The sequence below is a fragment of the Centruroides sculpturatus genome, unplaced genomic scaffold, assembly GCF_000671375.1.
Source record: "Centruroides sculpturatus isolate CEXI.00-Female unplaced genomic scaffold, Cexi_2.0 scaffold31, whole genome shotgun sequence".
Taxonomy (NCBI): domain Eukaryota; kingdom Metazoa; phylum Arthropoda; class Arachnida; order Scorpiones; family Buthidae; genus Centruroides; species Centruroides sculpturatus.
The window spans coordinates 985,521-1,011,116 of NW_019384496.1; the positions used below are offsets into that span (position 1 = coordinate 985,521).

Consider the following 25,596-nt stretch of genomic DNA (forward strand, 5'->3'; position numbering starts at 1 on the left):
ATTTTAGAGAAGTATTTTGATTTTTGACATATGCATTTTACTTTCTGTGTAGGAACCATTATCATCTCAAGTGGATTCAGTTCCATCTGATGGTGGTTCTCATACTCAACAATCAACTCCTTATTCATCTCTGGAAAGAAAAAGTGTTAATGACTCTAATAGTAATATTAAGTCAGAAAATGTTACACCTGATCCTACATTGGATACAAATCAGTCACATGATGATGTCATATTAACAAAAGCTCACCCAGCTCAAGTTATTTCATCTGAACCATCTTCTCCAGCTCCAGCTGATTCAGTAAGAATGTCCAGAGATGAAAGGTATAATTATTTGGAATAAATTTTCTTTAGTCATAATATCAATATTCTGTTTTTATTTTCTTAGTTTGTTAACATAATCTTTATTTTAATTAAATTGTATAAAAATTTAATATTTTTTATTTTTTAACTTATTTATAGACATATCAGAAGCACCCATTTTAATTACCAAATAAGTTAAATTTATAATGTAATAAAAATAATTAAGAATATTAATAAAACTTTTATTTCAAGAGATAGAAAATTAAAATTTTAGATATAGCTATCAGAGGCATAAGTGATTTTTTTTTTTATTGCAAAGAAAGTAAAAAGATTAACAAGATGTTGATTGTCATTTACATTCTTTTCTGTGAGTAATTCAAGAAAGAAATAATGTTAGTGTTAGGCATTTGGGGGCAAAAAAGAAAGGAAAAATGATACAGTAAATTTTAAAAAGGGACAAATTAGTGCAAATATGGGAATGTGTGCATTAAGTCACTCATTATTAATCCATAAGTGCATAAGTCACTCATTATTAATTCATAGTAATAACTGATAATCATTATGATAGTTTCATATGCAACTAAATTTTTTCAAATCTTTTACATTACAAAATGTACACTTTTTAACATGGCGTACTTTTTATTTTCTAAAAATAATTCCAAAAAATGACCAAATACTCATCTTCATCACTTATATTTTTCTCATTTAAGACATAAAAACAGAAAATTTATAATTGTAACTTTTAAAAAGTATTTTTAATGGCTCTAAAATTTGCAAATAATCCAATTGCTACTTTTTGCCCAATCTGGCACACTGATTGTGATTTGTGGCTTCCTTTTGAATCCCTATCCAAGATTTGAGTGCTGTGATTGTTTTCTTAATATGATGTGATACAGAAACTGAAGCAGCTAAAATAGTGTTAGGGTATAAATTTGGTGCATTTCAGTGCAAATTTTGGAACTGTTTAGGGAGCCTATAACTTAACTAATGACACTTTGTCTTCTTTTTCATGCCCAGTTTAATTGATGCTGCACGGAAAATGTCTAATCTAGTTATTAATAATACCAAATGATACACTAGATTTTTATTGGATTATATTAAGGCTAAATTAATAATCAAATACAAAGCAATTTGGCTGGAGGTAGGCAATTAAGCTCTATTCAAATAAGCTCTATCCAAATTAAAAGATTAGCAAGTATGCTCTCCATGCCAACTTAAAGCATCTCCACTCAGCATTGTCAGTGACTAATATGATTATATCTTAATTAATTAATAGTTCTGGAAGTGAAGATTAGATGGAGAATTATAAATAATTTTTAATTTAAAATATTTTGTAACAAAAGATTGGCCTGGAGTAGGACTCAAATCCAAAACTCCTGTACTGTGCAGATGCAATGCCAGTTATGCTACCCAGATCAGATAGTATAACTGGGTCAATCTTATCTTCCAGAATATTCTAAATTAAAAATTAAATTATTTCTGATTATTAAATTTATTATGAGATGGCAACTAAACTGTGTACCTCTAGCCAAAGTTTTTTGTATTAATATCTAATTATTAATTAGCTTTAGTATAGTCCAATAAAAAATCCAGCAGATTGTTTGGTACTAAAGCACTGGTTAAGTGCAAAAAATTGTCTGATAATTCCTTACTTCATCGTTTTAAAGAAGCATATCAATGTTAATTCACTTTCTCATTAAAATTAATGGAACACATGAATAAAAAATTTTTAGAGTAAAGTTTAATGAGAGCATGAATTATTAATCCTGTTTTAATTATCATTCATTTTCATGAAATAATTAATTAAATAACCTGACAATTAATTCAATTAATTTTAATGGTTTAAAGAAATTCCACTCTCTAGGAGAAAGGTTTAAAGGTCCACTCTCTAGGAGAAAGGTTTAAAGAAGGTCCACTCTCTAGGAGAAACCTTTAGTTTTAGTTATATAATTAATTTTATACATGAGTCTAATTTTAAGATTGAAGATATGCAGATTATTTGGTACTTACAAACAATTTCCTTTATCTATGACAGTTATATTTATCATGAATATCTTTTGCTCTTTTACTTTGCACTCTTATCAAGACTGTAGACATCTTGAAATGAGATTTTCAACAAAATGGTTACTCTATTATATACAAAGCTATATAAGAGTTATGCTGAATAACAAAGTTAAATTTTCCAATTAAGCACATATTTATTAACATACAGATTCTGAAATACTGAGATATTAAATCTTTTAATTTGCATAATAATTACACACACTTAAAACGAACTGAGATTTTAAACAGAAGCTATCTTTTGTAAAAATCTTTTAATCATCTGCTGTCTGAATTTTTCTCCATTTTCTATGCAACAGGAATTTACTTCATACTTAGAAAATTTTTTAGTGTACTAATGAAATTATAAAAAAAGTTTAATTTTAAAGATATTAATCATTGTAATAAATATTTTAAAAATAATAATGTGAAGTTCCTGCTTATTAATTTCACACTTTTTTTCTTTTATCCTTAATTTAGTTTCTATTTAATAGGATTTTCCAAAATGAAAACTACCATTTTAAATTATTGTAATTTATTATTATTATATTGTAATTATTATTTGAGAATGTTGTAATTTACATTTGAAACATTGAAATTTTCAGATTTACCTATTACAATTTTTCAGTGTGCACCTTGTGTAACACAGCACACATCCAAGCAAATTCTTCCTAAATTTGCTACAGCATATCCATTGTGATATGCTGTAGCAGTCACACCTCTTTTAGCAGCCGCAATTCTACAACTTCTGTAGATTACTCATTTTGCACAGTGATTAGTGAATGACTTTCTAGGATAGGTTATAGCCTTTACAAAACACAAAATGCCTTCTCTATTGTGTTGTTGCCATTTTTTTTATGGCACTTTCTAGAAGTAGTAGACAACAAGACATTTGAATGCAGATGGGAGATGAAACTTGGACAGTTCTTTTATTGATTGATGTATAGTACATGGCATATTTCTCAGTTAATAATTAACATAATTACCATAGATGAAATTGCCAGGACAATAATTGTAAAATTAATAAACAATTTAAGACTGTACAATAACACGTCTTTTGATGTTCTTTCTCACACCTCGGGAAAATAACAGTCTTACGACGGAGTCGACCATTTAGTAGAGGCTGCTCATCCACCTCACTGAAAAATGTTACAGGACTTCCTTCTGTAAAACTCTTATTTTCCTGAGGTGTGAGAAAGGACAGAAAAAGACTCATTATTGTATAGTCTTCAATTGTTTATTAATTTTTTATAATTACAGTCATTTTAAATGGTAGCATTCATTTTGAAATACCTTGTATTTTGATTTCTTATATACAGATGGGTATAAGAAAAATTTAAATGTTTCTAGAAAACTAAACAGATCCTTGATTCACAATGTCACTATTCACACAACAGCTACATTGTGCTACATGTGTTATATTCACTGATGAAAATGATCTGAATAAATATGTTCATTGCATGTAAAATGTCCTGACATCATAAATTGTATGAATATGATTTAACACACAGACTTTGTTTTCTCTAACCATTTAAAATTTTAAAATTTATTAATAGATTCTAATTTATTGAAATAATATGAAAATTGTAAAAATTTTCAGGTTGTCACCAAGAGTGACGTCTGATCGTATGCTGAATAAATTGAAACCTCTTCCTCTTCCTCCACCTCCACCTCCACCTCCACCTCCACCTCCTCCAGCTTCTTTAATTCCACTTCCAGAAGGTCGAGATATTGATTGGCCAAGTCTAGTTGATACAGCAACCAAAGCAATGGAGAGTAAGTTGTTTTCATGATTAGTTTTGTATATATGATCATGTGTGAAATTAAAATAATAAAACTTATTAAGAAATATAAATTTTTAATGTGTATTTAATTTGAAATATAAATTTAATAAAAACCAGCATTATATGATATTTATTTTTAAGGTCATTTTCAATAAATAAATTGCATTAGTTTTCTGAATATGTTTTGAATAAATCATAAGTAACAATTCTTATCTCTTTTTCCACTACTCATGAGTCATGAGTCATTATATATATATATATATATAATGTACAGTAAAACCCTGTTAAGAAGTTTTTGAAGGGTCCACTCCTCTAAAAAACTTCTTAGGAGGGAAAACCTCTTTTATAGGAATTGTAAAAAATATAATTTTTTATCTATATAATGAATTTTATTTCAATATCATGGTATTATAACATAGCACAGTGTAACATAGTTGAATAGTAAGATGCATTGACTACAGCAAGGGATGAAATGATTGGTGTCAATATGACATGTCAATAGTTAATGAACAACATTGGATAGGGAGTTTGGCCAAAACAATAAGACCTCAGCTAATTTAGCAAACTATCTCAGGTGTGCAAGTGTTTGATATACAATATGGTGAACATCTGGAGTTACTTTACTAAAACTTTATTATTTTTACTAGCTTACTCGTCGCACATTGCTGTGATCTCAGAAGAAAGGAAATTCAAGCAAACTCATTATGATAAAATTCAATTTACATTTTATCATTTTTATTGAAACTTATTATTATTATTCATTTTCATCGGGAAAACATTTCAAAGTGTCGTTTCAATTCTATTTATTTATTGGAGTGCTTGTGGATACACGATATTTTTTGTTTTTCTGTCTGGTGCGTACACGAAAAAATCAGAATGTTTTCCAATGCGTGAGAAGCACAGATTTCTTTAAATTTAGCCCATGTACTCGCAGAGATTGTTAGAAGTGTGATATTCCCCATTTTTATATATATTTTTTAAATCCTTTATAATTTTGATTATTTAATTGCTCCTTCCTCTCTTCCTTGACATGTTGTGAAATTTCTGATAGTTGGATAATAAACCATTTTATTGTAATTTGTCTTTTTAAATTATTTTGAGTTGATGTTAAAATTTGGAAAAGGGGGATCCCTAGATCGGTAAAATAGGCGAATTTCCTCCTACAACTTCGATTGTTGTTCGGGATACAGTTAAGGTTTTAACAAAGTTTAAGCGAATACATAATTAGGAAAAAAGTTGAAATAAAGTGATTAAACAAAAATTATTACAAATATCGTAAATAACAGTTCACAAATGCATATATAGAGATATTTTTTGGAGGGGGAAAATGGTCTTCACAATTTGAAATTGATCGAACACACTGTGAAATGATTGTATACACGCACGCCATCTATTGTAGGATAAATGTACTATGCCAGAAACCTTTGCAGGAATGTATTAAAAAACTTTCCAAAGCTTCATGGCAATTGTACTATGCCAGAAACCTTCGCAGGAGTATATTAAACAACTTCCCAAAGTTTCACGGCAATTGGATAAACGGTGTGGTAATGCACGAAGGACAGACACACAGACATATATTTATTTATATATATATTATATATGTGATAAAGTTATGACATGGAAAAAGATTACGATTTGTCTCCAACATAAACTTCTTAAGTGGATAAAATATTTTCAATGGAGCCCGATATTTTGGAATTTCTTACACAGGAAAACTTGTTATGCAAGAATTTCTTATGTGAGAAATTTTACACACATCTTATAGTGTAAATCCAGGACCAGAGAAATTGGACTTCTTATGCAAGAAGTTCCTAAATGGGTTCTATTGATTTTGTAATAAAATACATTAAAACTGTAAATTTATATATTATGTTATATTATCAATGAATTAAAGAAAGGCATTAAACAGTTTTTATTATAACATCATCACAAGCCCTTTCAACATTGATAAAATATCATCTTCAGGCAAACAACACATTTTTTAAAATCTATTCTAATCTTCCAAAGTTACATTTTTTTCTTTGCCTGAAGATTACATTGATAAATGTTGAAAGTGCTTGCAATGATGTTATAATAAAAACTGTTTAATGCTGATAGACAGTAGTTATCTCTTTAGTTGGATAATATTTTTGGTATGGTGAACTATTCATTTTTTAATATTCTCAACAATTTAAAGTAGCAAATTTTGGTTTTCTCAACAGATTTATAGATTATTGTTAATTTTAATAATAATGGTAATATATTACTCGAGAACTAATTTATTTTTATATATTTTTTTTAACTAACAAAAGTTAAAATTTGTTTTCATTATGAGAGTTACTATTTTGAGTAGAGTAGATTCATATTGTTAAATTTAGCCTATTTACATCAGTTATTGAATATTTTCTGATTAATATTATCATCTTTTCCAGTCTCTAGTTCTTCAACTGATTTTTGTCCAATAGCTACAAGCAGACTACTGCAACATTTACTTTGTAATTTTTCTCACTTTCCCCCCTCATTTGTTTAATCTGAAAGTCTAGCGAATGATTATTTTCTTATAATATCTGCTATTTGTTTTATATAAAAATTAATTATTGTAACGTGAAAATAAAATACAAATTTTAATTCAGTTATTAATCACTTGTGCTAAATGATTAACAGCACTATAACACAGTATGTAAATAAGTTATAAAATATAAATAATTCATTGACAAAAGTTGTCAAAGCATTTTATGTAATTATTAAGTTTTTAATTATTTTGCAGAATGTTTATTTTTAGATATATAACAATTATTAAAACTTCAGAATTTTTAGCTTTTTCCTAAGGACATGTAGAGTAGAGTAAGGTTAACTGAGAACAATTTTTTTTCAATGTTCTTTAATAAGTTCCACGATGTGGAAATTTTTATTTTCTTTATGCTATGTTACAGGCTTATATATAGTAAATGAGTAAAAATATCTATGTCTGAATATACATAACATAAAGTGTGTAAAAAAATTATTGTTAACATGTGAAGTGGCCCATTTAACTCCTATCTTGGTGTTAACTAGGACATCTAGTGGGGTTAAGTGGATACATATGAAAATGCTATGTTAGATGACTCTAAGTAGAAAAATCAAAAGTAAATTATAACTGTTAGCAAAACAACCACATTCACCCTGGTAAAGTGGGTAAAGTAGTCACATGACCCCAGACCTGTCTAGAGTAGGGCAGGTTGAATGGTCCCCCTGTAAATGAATTTGGTAGTGCTGGGATCTAGGCCCCAAGGTTCCTGAAAATACTAACAAGGGCTCTGGCCATCTTTTTAGCTTCCTCTGTGATTCCTTTGATGTGGAGTGTGAAGTTAAGCTTTTCATCAAGAATAACACCTAAATATTTAATTTCCTTTATCTGCTTTATACTATGTGCTCCTAAATGCATGGTCATGGACATGAGCGTAATTATTAAATAAAAAATAAATAATAACATTCCAAACCAATTGGCCCCTGTATGGGATCAAGTGAGAACATAAAGATGGGGTTAACTGAACTAATCCACTTATACCCAACTACTGTTGGCCAAGTTAATCCCACTGTAACTTTCCTGAAAGAAACATATGTTTAACAAACATTGGTGTGTTTAATACACATTTAATTATTGGACCTTAAACAAACACCAGAAATAAATTTAGCACTAACATCATCTATGTTTTGTAAAGAGATAACATTTGAAATAGCATTCCTAGATGAGCTAAAATTTTACACTCACCTACAGTTTTCCATCATTTCCCAGTAGCATCTACTTGGTGTGTCTGAGGGCGACCATGTTACATGTGACATGAGCTCTCTAGAGGGAATCAATGGCAATGATGAGGAAAATTTAAATATGAAAACTAATGGAAATTCTCTTCACCCCTACTGTATATTTTCTGTTAACCCATTCTGAGCCGCGCTTGAGTGTGACTTGAGCACGGCTCAGTACACTGACTACTGTACTTTAAAATTTATTATCTATGAATGACATTTTTATATTTTTTATTGGAAGTTATTTTACACAAAAGTATTAAAGCTTTGTTTCAACAGAAAATGATTATGTATTTTCTTAGTCACTAACAGAATTTGTTTTATTTCCTTCCTTTATTCAAATTTCTGATTTTAATGTTTTAGTGAAGTCGATAAACTAACATATGCTAAAATTAAATAATTTTAGTATTATTTTATGCTTTATTGATATCCAAATAAATTATAAATGGGATTAAGAGTTTAATAATAAGTAATAATAATTAGTAATGATAATAGTAATAATAATCTGTTTCTTTAAATCTTCATTAAACTCTTAAAACCTCTTTCTTCTGTAGTCTTGGCATACTTGATGCACTACTAGTCTTCTCATTTACTAAGCCATCATTCAATCCAGATCTAGCTTGACTTTATATTGAAGAAGCCATATCTGTAAGTAACAATAAAAACAATGTAAACTAGCAATTCTTTTTTCTTATGTTTAGTTAACTGATCTTTTGATTGGTTCATTGTCTTTGTCTTTCCTTCTATTTTATCACAATTTTATCTTACTAATAATCACTAAAAACTAATTCTTTAATAAAATAATAATGACATTATTAGAGTATGTAACAATGTATAATTTAGTATTTAATAAATTGATGGAGTCATAATAATAATCATCAAATATTGAGTTTGATTTCATTTTAGGTTTAAATTATATTAATTTGAAAACTATATTCATTAACAAAACTTTTTAATCTTTATTTAAATTGAAATGGCACATTTCTAGGATCAGAATGCATATGTTATGTTATGGGTGGGAAAACATGTTATAATACAGTTGAACCTGTCTGTCTCAAACATGTTTATCTCAAAAGCCTTTTTTATCTCAAAACTTATTATTTTTTTCTCCTGCATTTTCAGCCTAAATTCAATATATTGATATTTTCCATATTTATCTCAAATAGTTTTCTCTCGAAACCTCTATATCTCAAATTATAGATAGAAATGTCAATTAAAGTTTCAAAACTTAGCAACTATATTTTGCTAGCATAAATTGCAGTTGAGAAATGTCTCTTGCAATACAGTACATTTTCTCTAATTGGCTACAAGTTTGGCTTGTGTCTTAGTTGAAGAAAGTCAAGTTTAAGAAACTATTGACAAACTATTTCTGTTAAGGTTTGTAAAAAATGTTTTATTTATACCTAATACAGGTATGTACTGTACTTGCTATTGTATTAATAAAATACTATATCTCCAATCAAACCCTATTTTCCAATCCAATGCTGTGTAGGAACCTCTATATCTTGAAACCTGTCTATCTTGAATTTTTTTCTCATTCCTGTGAGATTTGAGATAGACAGGTTCAACTGTATATATAACATATATATGCTATAATAAATTTTGATATATATTAATTCTATTGTAAAGTTTAATTAGCAAAAATCATTTTTAATGTAATTTAAATTTGTTTGTGGAATATATTTCAAATATGATCATTGATTTCAATTAATACAACATTTTTACTGTAAAATTTTCTAATTATATCTTAGAATTCAAAACAATTAGGATTTTTTAAAAACTACTTTAGTATTGAATCTAAAATCTTTATAAAACATATGTAATTTACAGGAAATTAATGGTATTTTAAAATATTTTTCAAAATGCTTTTTTAGTAAAGTTTGAATTAACTATACACAGCATCAAAAATGTATTGAACATCATTAATAATTATAAAATACAATAATAAATGAATTAACAAATAAATTATTGTAAAATAACTGTTCACAATATTTTATTCCAACTTAATGTTAAAACTGATAGATCTGTACTATGAAATTTAAGTCTTTACACATAGGTAAGTTTAATTTTAAAAGTTAGAAAAGTAGTCTATAGTGCACATAATTTCTTAAAATTCTTTCAATTCTGGACAGAAGATGAGAATATGTATAATTCTTACTCTATGATTAGTTGCACTGCATTGTAAAGCTTATATAAAGTTGAAACGATTCCTAAAAGACACAATGTGTGAAAGAATATAAATTTTAAAATACATTCAACTTTTATGGCAGTTCTTAATTATATAAAAAAAGGGAATCTAAATTTATTGGAATGTTTCCACTGACTAACTTATAAGGGAGAGTCTGTATTGGGAATTTTTAAACAATCTTAAGATTTCCAATTAATGATGTAGAAATATTTTATAAATGATTTGTTGGTTTATAAATTTGAAATATTTTTAATATCTTCTTTAGGAGACAAGATACCAAGATTTAATACAATTATATTCTAATTCAAACATTTTAGCTTTATAACCTATTTATTTACATTTATTTATTTTAAATTTATTTTTACTAAAATTAGAGTTAGTTCAATATTTTATGCACATTTTAATTTTTGAGGTGTTTTTTTTGTGTGTTTTATATGTTTACAACATATTGGCAATATTTGTTTATCTGAAACTTTATAGTTATATTTTAATTATTTTGTATACTTGTTTAATTAAAGAAGACTTGGTTTGTATAAGCAGATTGTTTTTGAATTTATATTTATTTTCTTCTTAATTTGCTGAATTTGAATGGAATGTTTTGTTTTATTTTTAAAATAAAATTTTAGTTATATTATTTTGCAAATACAGTGGGTGATCGGTTAACGAACATAATCTGTTCCAAGACTTTGTTTGCTATCTGAATTGTTCATTAACCGATTATCGATTTACCATAGGTTTTAATGGGAATTTAATTAATTCGTTCTGGAGACCCCAAAAAATAAAAAATACATACTTTCTTACTATGTTTATATGTAATAATAAAAATACATATATACACAGTCTTGCATTTTTATTAGTCATGTTTTTTCCGTTTGTAGGAGTTAAAGAATCTGCCTAATGTGGATTGCTTTTCTCTCTTCTTCAGGATTTTTCAGAAGTAATTAATAGCATTGTAATTGTAGAAATCCCCAAGCTTCAACCTGGTTTGGATGCCATTCTAAGACCGTTGTTCCAACATCTCACTTCTTCAAAAGATCTTTAACCCCTTGCCGCCCACTGATTAATTAATTTAATGTAATTAAGCATAAAAAATACTTAAAACTGAAGAAAACGAAAGAAATGCATTAATTTTGAAGAAAAAGCTTCAAAGTTTAATATCCTTTGTCTGGCCTTTCTGTGAAATTTGACACTGATGAGTCATTGTTTACACAGCTGGATGACCTTGAGAACATCTGGTGTTGGATTTCCCGGGACATTCTCATAGACGTCCCGGGAGGACAAGGGTTTAAAATAGGGTGAATACTAGCTGGCTTAATTAATAGCAGATATCAGCATTAATCCTCTTTTTCAGAAGAAAACATATCTCGCCAAGTTTCTAGGCGTTATTCTATCGTCAGATCCGTTTCAGGTTCCATTATGAACTCTTCGATGTTCTTTATTTCTCAGATGTGATTTTTGTTACTCCTTTAGCTGCTTGAGTCTTCTTGATTATACAGTATTTTTCTTAAATAATATTGAACTGCGGCCTACTGTAGACCTATTCATGCCATACTGCCCAGCAACATTAGGCATCTTCTGCCCACTCTCTACCTTTGTTATTATACTCTCACCTTTCAAAAAGAAAAACAGACACAAAACTTAACGAGTGCCTACCCAACAGTCTCGTGAATACATAAAAGAATTGTTTTTGTCAAAAAAATAAAAGGCTGGAATTTCATGGGAGAGTCTCAAAGTTTGGAGGAATACTATCCAATCACTACATACCAGGTTGAGCATCAATGTCAACGTCTCTCGCACTCTGAAAAGTTTTGAATTGTTGCTCGAAGACAAGGGAAGACCAATCAGTATTCATTATTTTACATCGCTTCTTCTGTGTTTGTTCTGTGGGGTGTTCATTATCCCACCAAGTGTTCATTGTTCGAACATAAAAATCTTTCGCGAAAATGTTCATTATCTGATTTGTTCGTTAACCGATCACCCACTGTATTTTACAAATGCTTTTAAGTTTTTTCGTGATAATTATGTAATGTGTGGAAAATATTACAAAACTGATTAATTTACTAATTTTCATAAATTTTCAGTCAAACTCACAATTTAGCATAAGAATAAAGCTTGTTCACTGACTACTGTACTTTAAAATTTATTATCTGTGAATGACATTTTTATATTTTTTATTGGAAGTTATTTTACACAAAAGTATTAAAGCTTTGTTTCAACAGAAAATGGTTATGTATTTTCTTAGTCACTAACAGAATTTGTTTTATTTCCTTCCTCTGCTCAAACATAAAAAGTAAAGAGGTATATTGCTCACGGGAAATTTTTTTTTGCATATACTAACACTCATTAACAATCACTTCTTCAATATTGGTATATTGGACAATTATTATATATATTTATTGATTAATCTAAATAATTAAGTATTTTCCATAATATTAAGTCAATATCTGTGATTAAACCGTATTTCTCATAATTCATATTTTGACAAATGGAAGTATTTAACTCTAAAATTTTTAACTTGTTTCATCTATTCGTAATTTTTTCGTCCGATGGTTCTTTTTATTTTTTAATAATATTTGAAGACAAGTTCGCCCATGTAGGGATCACCATTTTTTGTGTAAGACAATACATTTCCGGCGACCGACCTTCCTTTCTAGGCTACTAGCCACCAAAAAGTTTAAAAAAGTCCTTTTAAAAACACAAAAAAATATCCAATTAAAAACACAAAGATTTTCTAAAATCAGAACTGGTGTTATACAAACATCTTTCTTGTTACCATCTGTACTTACTCGGGGGTGTTTTGGCCTTTTATCCACAGAGAAGAGAGCGCTGGAAAATGTAGATTAAAAAGGTTCCCCTAGTGACGATATTTTACAGTCATAATTCGTAATTTTTTCGTCCAATGGTTCTTTTTATTTTTTAATAATATTTGAAGACAAGTTTGCCCATATAGGTCGCCCATATCGTCACTAGGGGAACTTTTTTAATCTACATTTTCCAGCGCTCTCTTCTCTGTGGATAAAAGGCCAAAACACCCCCGAGTAAGTACAGATGGTAACAAGAAAGACGTTTGTATAACACCAGTTCTGATTTTAGAAAATCTTTGTATTTTTAATCGGATATTTTTTTGTGTTTTTAAAAGGACTTTTTTTAAACTTTTTGGCAGCTAGTAGCCTAGAAAGGAAGGTCGGTCGCCGGAAATGTATTGTCTTACGCAAAAAATGGTGATCCCTATATGGGCGAACTTGTCTTCAAATATTGTTTCATCTAATTCCAGGTTGACAGAAGGCTGTCTGGTAGGATGTCAGCCTACTGCCATAGGGTTTAGGTTTTTTAAACTAATCTAGAACCTTATGATTTGTCATGAGTATTATTGATTAGGGAATCATTCTCCATTACTCACTTACAGTGATTGACTGCATTTGCAGATCAAGTTTACAATGGAGTCCTGTCCATCCTGTAATGGATGAATTATGGTAAGCTGTATCAGCATACAGAGTACCATAATTTATACTGATGTCTTGCATTGATTGTAATTAGTCAGTCTAATTAAAGTAATAGTCTAATATTTTGCTTAAAAAATTTTTAAGCATAAATTCTGATTTCTGTTAATACATTAATTGTCACAATAGTGGGCCATAAAATATCACCCTGGGCCATGGTCCTTTCTTTTTGAACAAAATAACATAAATATAATAACTATTTAATATAATTTTATCTTCATTGTTAAAAAACATTTTTCTCAATTTTTAGGCAGTTTGCAAAATTGTAATATCTGGCCTGAATGATTTTTTCTGATCATATTATACCATTTTATATGTTCATTGGCTTTTGAATTCAACAAAACTTCCACCACATTCAAGGTTGCATAAATGGACCAATACAAATCCAAGAAAAATAGAATAATTACTGAAATACTATACCTACTTTTTTTTACTGTTTGTTTACTGAGAGCAAATGAAGTTTGTTTCATGAATATTTGTTTTTATATTTTATATTTTTATGATATTGTACTTATTCACATTCATTGTGCAAGAAAAACATTAGGAAAGGCAANTTTTTTTACTGTTTGTTTACTGAGAGCAAATGAAGTTTGTTTCATGAATATTTGTTTTTATATTTTATATTTTTATGATATTGTACTTATTCACATTCATTGTGCAAGAAAAACATTAGGAAAGGCAAATTTAGTTTATTTTTCATATTTTATGGGAGAAAAAAATTAAATTCCTATTAGTATTCTATCATAAAAAAATGCAAGTTTTGTTCCCATGGCCATGCTTTAACTATTTCCATTACATTTATATAACTAGCATGTTGCTTTGAAGTAACACAGCTTAGATTTCAATGTATAATGTGTGTTGCATATTTGCAACACATGGCACTTAATGTGTTAATGGCTGTTTATGGTTTGCTCAAATATAAACTATCCTGGCAAAAAATGAAACAGATGTACAGACAACCCCTTACAATGCTTTACAATGGTTTGAATTACAACAATTTGCAAAAAATGCCAAGAATTCATAAAAACACAACAAAAAAATTTTTTGCAAATCATTGTAATTGTAAATTGTCATGATTTGGATTATCATAATTCAGGGACTGCCTGTATAGTACTTTGAAATGAACACAACAGCAAATGAAAAATTAAAAAATTATTGTTTATTTTAATTTCACTACTTAAAAAATGTAAATGTTATAATAATAATAATCAATTTGATGAATCAATAATAATATAAAATTTTATATAATAGATCTTCCTGCATCTAAATCTGCTTGGTTAGAAGTAGAAGAAACAGGAGAAACTGAAGCAAGGTTTACTATATATTTTTATTCTTTAACTTAATAAAAAGTAATAATGTTAATGATTTGAAATTGAGGAATTTATTTATTTACAGTATATCAAATAAAACTTCTCAAGTGCATGAACTAGAAAATACTGTCTGGAGACTCCAACAAGATTTGGTTAAAGTAATTATTGCTGAAACATAGTTTAAGAATAAAATTTAATTTATATCAAAAGCATATATAAATATATTTTTAACATTATTGTATTATATTTTTATTAATAGGAACAACATCAAAAGGCTAATTTGGAACAAAAAGTAAGGCAGTTAACAGAAGAAAACCAACGATTGCAAGCAGAGTCTCAGTCTACGGCAGCACAACTCAGACGATTTACTGAATGGTTCTTTCAAAATATGGAAACACATTCATAACAGATTATTATTTTTATATTGCTTTTTACCAAAGATAATTTTTATTACATGTAAAGATGGAAGCATTTAAAATGTTTTTATTTACTGGTTTTTAAATTGAAACCAGAGATCTTTATAAAATAATACTATGTATATAGTTAAATGTAAAGATAAAATATCAATATATATAATTGTTATCATTATTTAACATTGAATAATAATTTTTTTAATCACAGTTTATAATTTAATCAATGACAGGGGATGTAGAATTAGAAAAAAATCAGAGGAGAGGTTTATACATAAAATGTACAAATATACATTGTTCAATTCTGTTGTGTGATAATAAATTCATCTTTTATCATAACATTATTCCCTTTCCCCTAGTCAGAGATTTGTATAAGATGTATATATACACAAATATATATATATATATACACACACACACCACACACACTATATATTGAAAATAGATTTATACTGAAATTTTTGTATTGGAATATTGTTAATCAAAATAAAACAGTTACTATTATAAAAATAATTTGTAATCTGTAAGTATTTTTGCTATAATTTTATAATAAATTTATTTTCAACCAGGTGATTTTTATGAAAGTCATTAACTAGAAATTTTTAAAAATAAGTTGTACAGTATCATTACATTGAGAATACAAATACAGAAAATTATGCATTTATATTTTTAGTAAAATGTCATGTATCAAATTGTAAACTAGGATACTGAAACATCTCCACAGACTAAAGTATTTCGCTATATTCACAGAGCAGTTTTCACATGTTATGTAGTTATCGTTATCTCCACAGATAGTTCATCACAAAATGATAGCAATATTCTTCAATATATGACTAGTGTACTGTTAACATTTAGAGATGACAGGATTCCTTCCTCACTAGGAAAATTGGGAAATGTCAGAAAATTTTAAAATAATCATGGAAACTCATATTTTGTATAAAGTCAGCAATCTAAATAATATGGATGCTGTATAGTACTGTATAGATGTGTATAAAATCACTTTAATCCATAATGGTTGATTTTTCCACAGCAATTCCAGTTGGATGACTTAAGACTTTATTATATAAATTTATCACAGATTATACAAATGCATTTCGGGCTGTTGTGATTTCACAACCACTCCTCAGTGATGTTTTAGAGAGAAAATAACATAAAACTCCATTTCCCCATAAATACATACAAAAAGTTTTTTCAAAATTACATCCAGTTTTATATCTATTTATGGGAAAACCCAAATGTGAAAATGGAGTTTTATGTTATTTTCTCTCTAAAACATCAGTGTGGAGGGGTTGTGAAATCACAACAGCCCGAAATGCATATGTACAGTATAACCTGTGTTAAATTTATATAATAAAGTCTGAAGTCATCCAACTGGAGTTGCTGTGGAAAAATCAACCATTATGGATTAAAGTGATTTTATACACATCTAAAGTCAGCAAATTTATTAATTTTTCTGGAAATATACAGAAAGAAATTTTTTAAAGCTATTTACTTTCTTCTGAAATTATCTAGGTCATTGAGTTTTCCAATGTGTACATGTACTGTACACAACATAAAGTTTTAATCAGTGATATTGTTGTTTTATGAAATTTTGGAATGTGAAAATGAAACTTAATTTAATTAATTTAATAGTCATACAAAGTTTTTGTTAGATTAGAAAGTTATGGGAAAAACATATTCAAAGCATATTAAGGTAAGTAGGTTACTCAGTTTGGAATATAACAATGTGTTATATACATATTGGTAGTCCCAAAATAATGCTAATTTGTTTTAACATCAGTTGTACTTACATAAACTTCTCAGATATGTATTAAAATTATATATACCATTTAAATATATTAATCATGGTAATAATAGTAATATTTTAAACATTCTATAATATAGTATATGCCATGTAGAGTCCTGCATAGCAACAATGCCAGTCTAAACAGGAATTTTCATAAAGGCGTTAAATGTGCAAGTTCATGTACATATTCATATTAACTATGTACAAATAGTGACTATTTCTATTTATAATTAAATTTTTAAAAAATTATTAACTATTCAGTGGCCACTTAGAGTTTGGCATTACCTCACAGCACCTTGGAAAAAGGGTTATATTCTCTGTTAACATGTGAAATTGATGCTATTATCAAGTGTCACCAGTAAGGAACGATAGCTTATTTGATCTTAGTGTTAAGTTATAGAGGTAAAAATTAAGTTACATGTATATTATTATTTGAATGACACAACGAGTTTTATTGAATGTTGCATTTCTGGCACTCAATGGATTGTTTATTGTTAGTGCTCTCCAGTGATGTTTTTCATTTACAGTTTTAAATAGAAGAATGAGTGAAGAGAAATTTTGGAATAGGATCCTCAAACAAAGATTTACAAGCAAAGAAGTGTGGAGAATGTGCAGCAGAGAGATGAAGAGGGATCATTCAAATATGACATCTTCACTGGGCAGGGGGATACACAAAAATTTTGTGATGGGGTGTTAGTACAATAATGATGTCCTAAAGATGCCAAAAAATTTTCCTATTTGAAATAATTTTTTTTTTACCAAAATCATTATGCAGAAGTATTTTGATCAATGATCACAAGTTCTTGCATATTTAAATAGTTACACTTTAGTAGAGGTGCTATACTAAATTATATTCTGTTGGAAGCACACTAATAGAATCTTCATGAAAGAATAATGGCAGCACTTGGACCTTTATAGATGTAGATTATAGGTAAAGATATTGCTGAAAGATATACCAGTATATCATATCTTTAGTCTAGGAGTTACTTATTACAATGTCATCAGACTTGTCTGTGGTAAATCAGTTGATTTCGTATTTTTTCTATTGGCCTATTTTAAAAATTAGCCTTGCCTTGGCAGGAAATAATAATAAATTAATGCAATGTAGATCTGTTTTACAGAAATGCTTGATTTTAATATTGGGATGGTAGATCAAGTGAGACATCAGCATGAGGTGTCTAAAAATTGGTGATGTAGGGATAGGTAGTCAAAAAGGACAAAAAATTGGTGAAATATTCGAATGACCCCTGAGCGGTCATCTCAGAGCCTCCAAAGAATCCAAAACCCAAGGATTTTCATCTGAATTTTTGGAGCGTTCTCAACATTAGGAGGATCCAGAAACTGGATGATTTGCATCTGATTCTTTGAAGAATTAGGAAGTTTCCAGGCAGCATTCAGTTTCCTCAGAGGATCCACAACATATCAAATGGGCTGATCCCAATGGATTTCCCAAAAGTTTCACCCAAGATATTTAGACTGAAATTACTTCATATAAGCAATGAGGAGATAAAGGCTAAAATATGGACAGAAAAATGTTGAATTTAACAACAAACCTTATCTGGACCTTTTCATTGAAGGACCATCTCCAGAATTAAGGAAACTACTGAAGAAAGTGGAGAAATTTTTTTGATTCCACTGTGACTTCAAGAAATCAAAAATGGATCCAAGTAAGTCAGATGTTTGGAGTAAATGCAATTCTGATAGACTGCACATTATTTGAATTCAATTCTTGCTTACATAATGTTTTATTTGCGATTTTATTTTATAGACTTCATGTTACCAAAGATGAAAAAAAGAACTGGAGAAATTTAAGAAGCAATTGGTGATGTTGAAATGCTTTACAAAAGCTCCAGTTCCTTAGGATGAATGAAAAAGTCACAATTTTCAAATTTGTGACTTTCCCTGAATATAATGTTTTTACTGGACTAGACTATATAATCTGGGACCTGATGATAATTCTATCCGGAAGTGACAGTCTGAGTTTTAAACTCTTCGGAAAATGAACTGGAATTTTTATGAATCCTAATGGCTCATTTTTGGTCTGTACTTATTGGGCTGCAATTTGAAAAAATTGTAGAGCTATAAATTCCCACTGTCATCTGTTTGTCTGCTCTTCCTTAATCTCTAGAACAGAGTTAGATAGAAAATCATGACCAGATATGGAAGGCTTAGGGGCAATAGACCCTGATTAACTTACAAACTTTTGGCTTTTACGTTATTTCAATTCAAAACTTTACCCTGAAGGAGTTATGACCAGCACTACTCTATTGCTAGCAGGAAATTGCATGGTGTACAGCAGGGCTTCTTAAACTATGGGTCGCGACCCCATTTGGGGGTCGCCTAGCGAAATCTTGGGGTCGCGAGATTTTAATGCAAAATATTGAAAATAATTTGTGAGAGTTTGAAAATGGCACGCTTTGTGTCATAGGTTTTTGTGAGTTGCGTGTTTTTATCATTTCTGGTGCAGCGAGACAACGATTCAGCAACACTGATTGTAGTGTGAACTAGTGTAATATTGTCGCTTTTCAGTGTATTCAGTTGTCTTTGTTCCATTGTAACACAAGAGTGAACTGTGGTAGTACACCATTATTGTTTCTGCAAATTTGTATATATGTTACCGCTAAAGCTCGAAATCCGTTAATGTGCGCATTACCTAGCTAATCTGCAGATTAACTAGAGTGATCCGTTAAAGCTGCGAAAATTATTCCATTTCTCAAATTACCTAGGTAATGTTCAGATTTTCTAGGTAATCTGCAAATTACCTACTAGGCACTCGGTAAAGTGAAAATAAGATTTTTGCTGGAACAACAGCAACGTTTCTGTACGCTTAAATTAACATAATGTTATTTATTTAATTTTCAATATCTAAAGAATCAAGTTAATACAATCAACAAATTAGTTGATTGAATCAATCATCAATCAATTAAAAAAACTTTAATACAAAAATCAAACGGTTTAAAATATTACTACAATTAGGGAAATGAATTTGCAAAACATATGATAAAATTGTACTTACTTATTAGTGCAATCTAAAGATTGGTGACACTTTGAATTACGTAGCAATTGGTTTTTGCGACAAGCACGCCTATTTGTGGTACATTTAGATTTGCAGTCACATTTTCTGAAACCCTGCCCAGTACCAAGGGATTGTTTTATTGCTGTTTGACGTAAAGATATTTCTACAGCAGGGACATCCATCTTCTTTCGTTAAAAATCTCTCTTTGCAAACACTGAATTCAGATTTTGCATACAATTGTTTTAAAATACCTGTTTTAGTATCAAGTTTATAAAAGCCATCCTCTGTTTTACTAAGAACCACAGCTAAAATTGAACGTGCATCAGTTTTTGCTCTGTCTTCTTCGGGTACTTTAATTCTCACAGCGAAACCTTCATCGACGTTTGGGTGCTTTGCATTAGAAACTGCTAACATTTTCTTTGCTTGCTTTTCTAAACATTTCTTGGCTTCATCACGCTGTATTTTCTGATCCATATTCTTTTTACAGATGATGCACAATACATTCTTACCATACCCTTCCTCTTTAGGATCTACTTCACCACAAACTGCGTGAACAAACATATTACACGATTTACACTTGTGAGCACTTGATGCTGCTTTTGAGCAAACAATACAGACTATGTCTTGTATAGTGCTCTTTACAGGCTCCGTACGAAACTGTGATGGCGATTCTGCTGAAGTTGAGAGTAACTCAGTGATGACTTCTTCAACTTGCAGAGGCGATTCCTTGGAGGTGCAGGGTAACTGAATATTCTTCGTGACTGCATCATCAATCAACGGTATAGAAGGCAGTTTAAGATTACTATCGGTAAATTCTTGTATTTCTATAGGTGATTCTGTAGAAGCGGGGGATAACGGAATGTCCTCTTGAGTAAGATTTGACTGTGATCTCATAATCACAGTCTCTTGTGAATCTTCTAATTTTTCAAGGTCTTCTTCAGTTTTTATCGAATGTCAAACAATTCTCCGGCATGGACAAACTTTTTCAAACCTTTCTCGCGCATCTGACAACGGCTCAATGAGTTTTTCACAGCCTCGTACAGTCAACACATCACACCTTTGAATTATTTGATAATCTCGAGATGATTCTTTCTTCTTGGAAACTTTTATTTGCTTTACATCTTCAATTATGGAATCATACTTTGGTTTGTTATTAAAACACTACGTATTATATTTTAAATCTTCGCTAAAGAGGTTTGCGAAGAATCTTTTCTTGATTTTACTCACCAATTCGGTGCTTGCTTGCATTCTAGGATTTAAATTTATCTACGTAAAAAGAAGGAGTGGGGAAAGGAAGTGAAAGAAACAAACTTTTGAACTTTAACGATACGGAAGCCGTTAATGTGCAGATTACCTAGATACTCTGCAAATTACCTAGGTAATTTGAGAAATTGAACAATTTTTGCAGCTTTAACGGATCACCCTAGTTAATCTGCAGATTAGCTAGGTAATGTACACATTAACGGATTTCGAGCTTTAGCGGTAACATATACAGTATCTTTATTTTATATATATTTTGGGGGGGTCGCGAAAAAAATCACAATCATAAATGGGGTCGTGAATAAAAAAAGTTTAAGAAGCCCTGGTGTACATGATCAAGACACTATTAATTTGACATGGAGAGCATATATTTTTAACAAAGTGGCTATTTATACACACATTATGTATATTTTAAATTACTGTAAGTTAAAAATACAATTAAAACTTGCAGTCCGACATTGTGACAATATCACAATAAATAATTTTTCATACAGTATTATAATCACATAACATATATTAGAAACAAATTTGCAGTTAGTTTTAACAGGTTATAACTAATATTTTTATACTCATGCACATCTATCATTAACACAGATAAAGGAATTGCATTCATTTAGTAGCTATTGACGACTGAAATGACCAATTGAGGTGTTTTGTAACGCAAATGAGAGCAAAATATTTCTTATTTGCTTCTAAACTTTTTAGTGTCAAGGAAAATAGCAGTTCCTACCCTGATCTGGAAGGCTGCAGCTTCCTAGCTTAATGAGTACTGATATATTGGTATATTCTCCTCATGTCAGATTTAGCATTTGGCTGACTAGCTACATACTTATAAAGTTATAGTAAAACCTGTTTAAACCAAATCTCACGGTACCAAATAGTTTGTTTTATTTGGATTTTACTGTTTTTCCACTGATCAGTTTGTTGTTGTTAATTATTATGCCTATGTCCCTGTTCATTGAACACACATGGTGAACAGGTTGTCTCTATATTATCTTCATAGGCTGTGATGACTATTAAAAGTTTGATCACTATTACTGAGGGCAGTAGCCTGAGCCGATAAAGTTTTGCATAAACTGTTTTGTAATCAATGGTATTAATAAAAGACTATAGTCACATGAAGCTAAAAAATTAAATACTTTGCAATATTTGCATGTGCATTTTTAAAAATTTAACAAATTACATCAACATGCAACTGTACAGCTGTGAAACACATGATTGCCTTCTTAGGTGAAGAACACTAAACAGCAGCAGCAGTTCTCTGTAATCTATTTCTCCGGTATGCAGATTTAGTATTAAGTGACAGCACTTATGCAAACTATACCCCATCTTGCCCTATCTTTTCCCTACTTTTGAAAAGGAGTACTTGTTACTTCTGATCTTTGCAAGTAACAAGGAGTTACTAAACTCATGTTTGTAAAAATTTCAATACCATGATCAGAAATGAATGAAATTTATTCCATATGTAACCTCTCGTGATACAAAGAAATGATTAAATTTATAAAGTAAATATTACATACCAAAAACCAGTATTTGGTGAAGCCACCATGTGCTGCAGTAAGAGCTGTTACACATTGTGGCATCAAATCAAACAGGTTTTGAATGTCTACCTGAGGAATAACATTCCAGATTGCTTCTATCCAAACCCAAAGTTTGTCCATATTGGCTGCAGAATGAGCATTACCAGAGAGTTTCCAACCCACAAATTCCCAGACATGTTGAATGGGCAAACCAAGGAAGAAGCGATATCTGTTGTGCTGAGAAGTTGTCTAGAACATCCCCAACAATTTGGACAGGCATTGTCCTGTTGAAATATAGCCCCAGGAATGCATTGAAGGATACAACTTCAGACTCCACAACTTCCCGATGTAGCAGTTGGTGTTGAGAGTACCTGCAATTCTGAGCAGCTGAGATTGCACATGATATTCAATAGTATCCCATACCATCACACCTTATGATTGCCCAGTATGATGCTAAATAAGATAGACATTATAGAGGTGAAAGCCATATTCCAACACATACTTGGCCATCATTGTACTCTAAATTGAAGCGGGATTCATCAGAAATGATGATTAATTGCCAGTGGCTGTGTTGTTGAGCCCATTGTTGCCATAAGGGTCAATGGTTTTGTGAGAGCATCTGTCAGTGCTGTGTTTTTGTTACTAATTTATTTCTTTTTATAGGTTAGGTGTAATTCTCTGAATTTTTTGAATAATTATTTGAGAGAATTGTGTAACTTTTGTGTTGAGAATGAAATTGTAGATGCCGGGCATCTTAGTGTTACGTGATGAAATTTTTGGTTGTGAAGTTCTTACCAGGTCTTTAGTTCTTAAAATTTTATCAGAACAATGTTATCAATTTAAAGTGTTTTGTTTTCTAAGAAAATCTGTTGATTTTTTTGTCTTAAGAGGCATGATTCCTCTACTATAAAATTGGCCTTACTGCTAGTGTTGTTTGGGAGCATCTGTCCATGCTGTGTTTTCATTACTAATTTATTTCTTTCTATTGGTAAGCAGTTTGCTTTCTCTTTTGGTTGATTGCTTTATTTTTTATCTTGTTTATTGGTTTTGTATTATTTTTGACAGATGCTTCCAAACTTTAACTAATTATTATATCTGATTTTTAAACCTTAATACTTAAATTGTTACTTATATAAATTACTAGCTTACCCGTCGCGCATTGCTGCGATCTCAGAAGAAAGGAAATTCAAGCAAACTCGTTATGATAAAATTCAATTTACATTTTATTATTTTTATTGAAACTTATTATTATTATTAATTTTCATCGGGAAAACATTTCAAAGTATCGTTTCAATTCTATTTATTTATTGGAGTGCTTGTGGATACACGATATTTTTTGTTTTTCCGTCTGGTGCGTACACGAATAAATCGGAAGGCTTTTCGACACGAGCCGGCCACATACAATTGTCCATGCGAGAAACACGGATTCTCCAAATTTAGCCCACATACTCGCAGAGATTGTTAGAAGTGCGATATTCCCCATTTTTATATATATTTTTTAAATCCTTTATAATTTTGATTATTTAATTGCTCCTTCCTCTCTTTCTTGGCATGTTGTGAAATTTCTGATAGTTGGATAATAAACCGTTTTATTGTAATTTGTCTTTTTAAATTATTAGATGATATTAAAATTTGGAAAAGGGGGATCCCTAGATCTGTAAAATAGGCGAATTTCCTTCTACAACTTCGGTTGTTGTTCGGTATACAGTTAGTTTTAACAAAGTTTGAGCGAATACGTAATTAACAAAAAAAGTTGAAATGAAGTGATTAAACACACATTATTACGAATATCGTAAATAAATGTTCACAAATGCATATATGGAAATATTTTTTGAAGAGGGAAATGGTCTTCACAATTTGAAATCGATCGGGGACACTGTGCTCGAATGCTCGTGTAAACGCGCGCCATCTATCGTAGGATAAATGTACTATGCCAAAAACCTTCGCGGGAGTGTATTAAAAAACTTTCCGAAGTTTTATGGCAATCGTACTATGCCGGAGTATATTAAACAACTTCCCAAAGTTTCACGGCAATTGGATAAACGGTGTGGTAATGCATGAAGGACAGACACACACACACACATACATTCATTTTTATATATATAGATTATTGTAATAATAATGTATATAATTTTTGTTTGTGATCTTATGCTTATTGTATTTAAGTGTTTTGTTTTTGAGAGATGGTTTTGCTCCCCATCAAGGAGTGTATCCAGTATGCATATTAAACCTTAACTGGTTTTATGGGGGCCGCGCGGCCCCCACGCGTCATATTTTTACGATTTTCTAAAAATCTAAATATCGTGCGCAGCTGCCATTTTATGTAATCTCATTACGTCGCGATTCTTAGCGAGTGCCAAATGTTCGGCCCTGTAGCACTTACAAGGATGGAGCTACGTACCTTCTGGGGGCCGCGCAGCCCCCACAATACCAGTTATGTTGGTTTTTTGTGGAAATGTGTTTTTATGTTTTTTTTTTATTTTTACAATTATTTTGCAAAGATATCTCAATCTTGCATGAAAAATTCAAAATGACTACCAAAGAATCATTTGAACTGCTAATACATGATAATATTATACAAATTGCTAGATCAAGCCGAAATCTCCTGAAAAGAGTATGTTGTCATTTTGTGCTGGAAAAAAAGATGGTAAATATGCTACTAAGTGCAACAGTTGTTTGAAATTTATTTGCAAAGTGCATAGTACTACAAAAATACT

At 30.0% G+C, this 25,596-nt stretch overlaps 1 protein-coding gene across 1 annotated transcript in view; it reads left to right on the forward strand.

Annotated features, from left to right (window-relative positions):
* The window catches only part of LOC111621948 (signal-induced proliferation-associated 1-like protein 2), a 77,121-nt gene extending 61,736 nt beyond the window's left edge, over window positions 1-15,385 (forward strand). The window contains exons 21-25 of the mRNA XM_023364208.1: window positions 53-321; window positions 3,941-4,116; window positions 14,829-14,889; window positions 14,973-15,045; window positions 15,147-15,385. Coding sequence (XP_023219976.1) covers window positions 53-321; window positions 3,941-4,116; window positions 14,829-14,889; window positions 14,973-15,045; window positions 15,147-15,293 — 726 coding nt within the window. The 3' untranslated portion in view covers window positions 15,294-15,385. The remainder of the gene's footprint in view (window positions 1-52; window positions 322-3,940; window positions 4,117-14,828; window positions 14,890-14,972; window positions 15,046-15,146) is intronic.
* The last annotated feature ends 10,211 nt before the right edge of the window (window positions 15,386-25,596 follow it).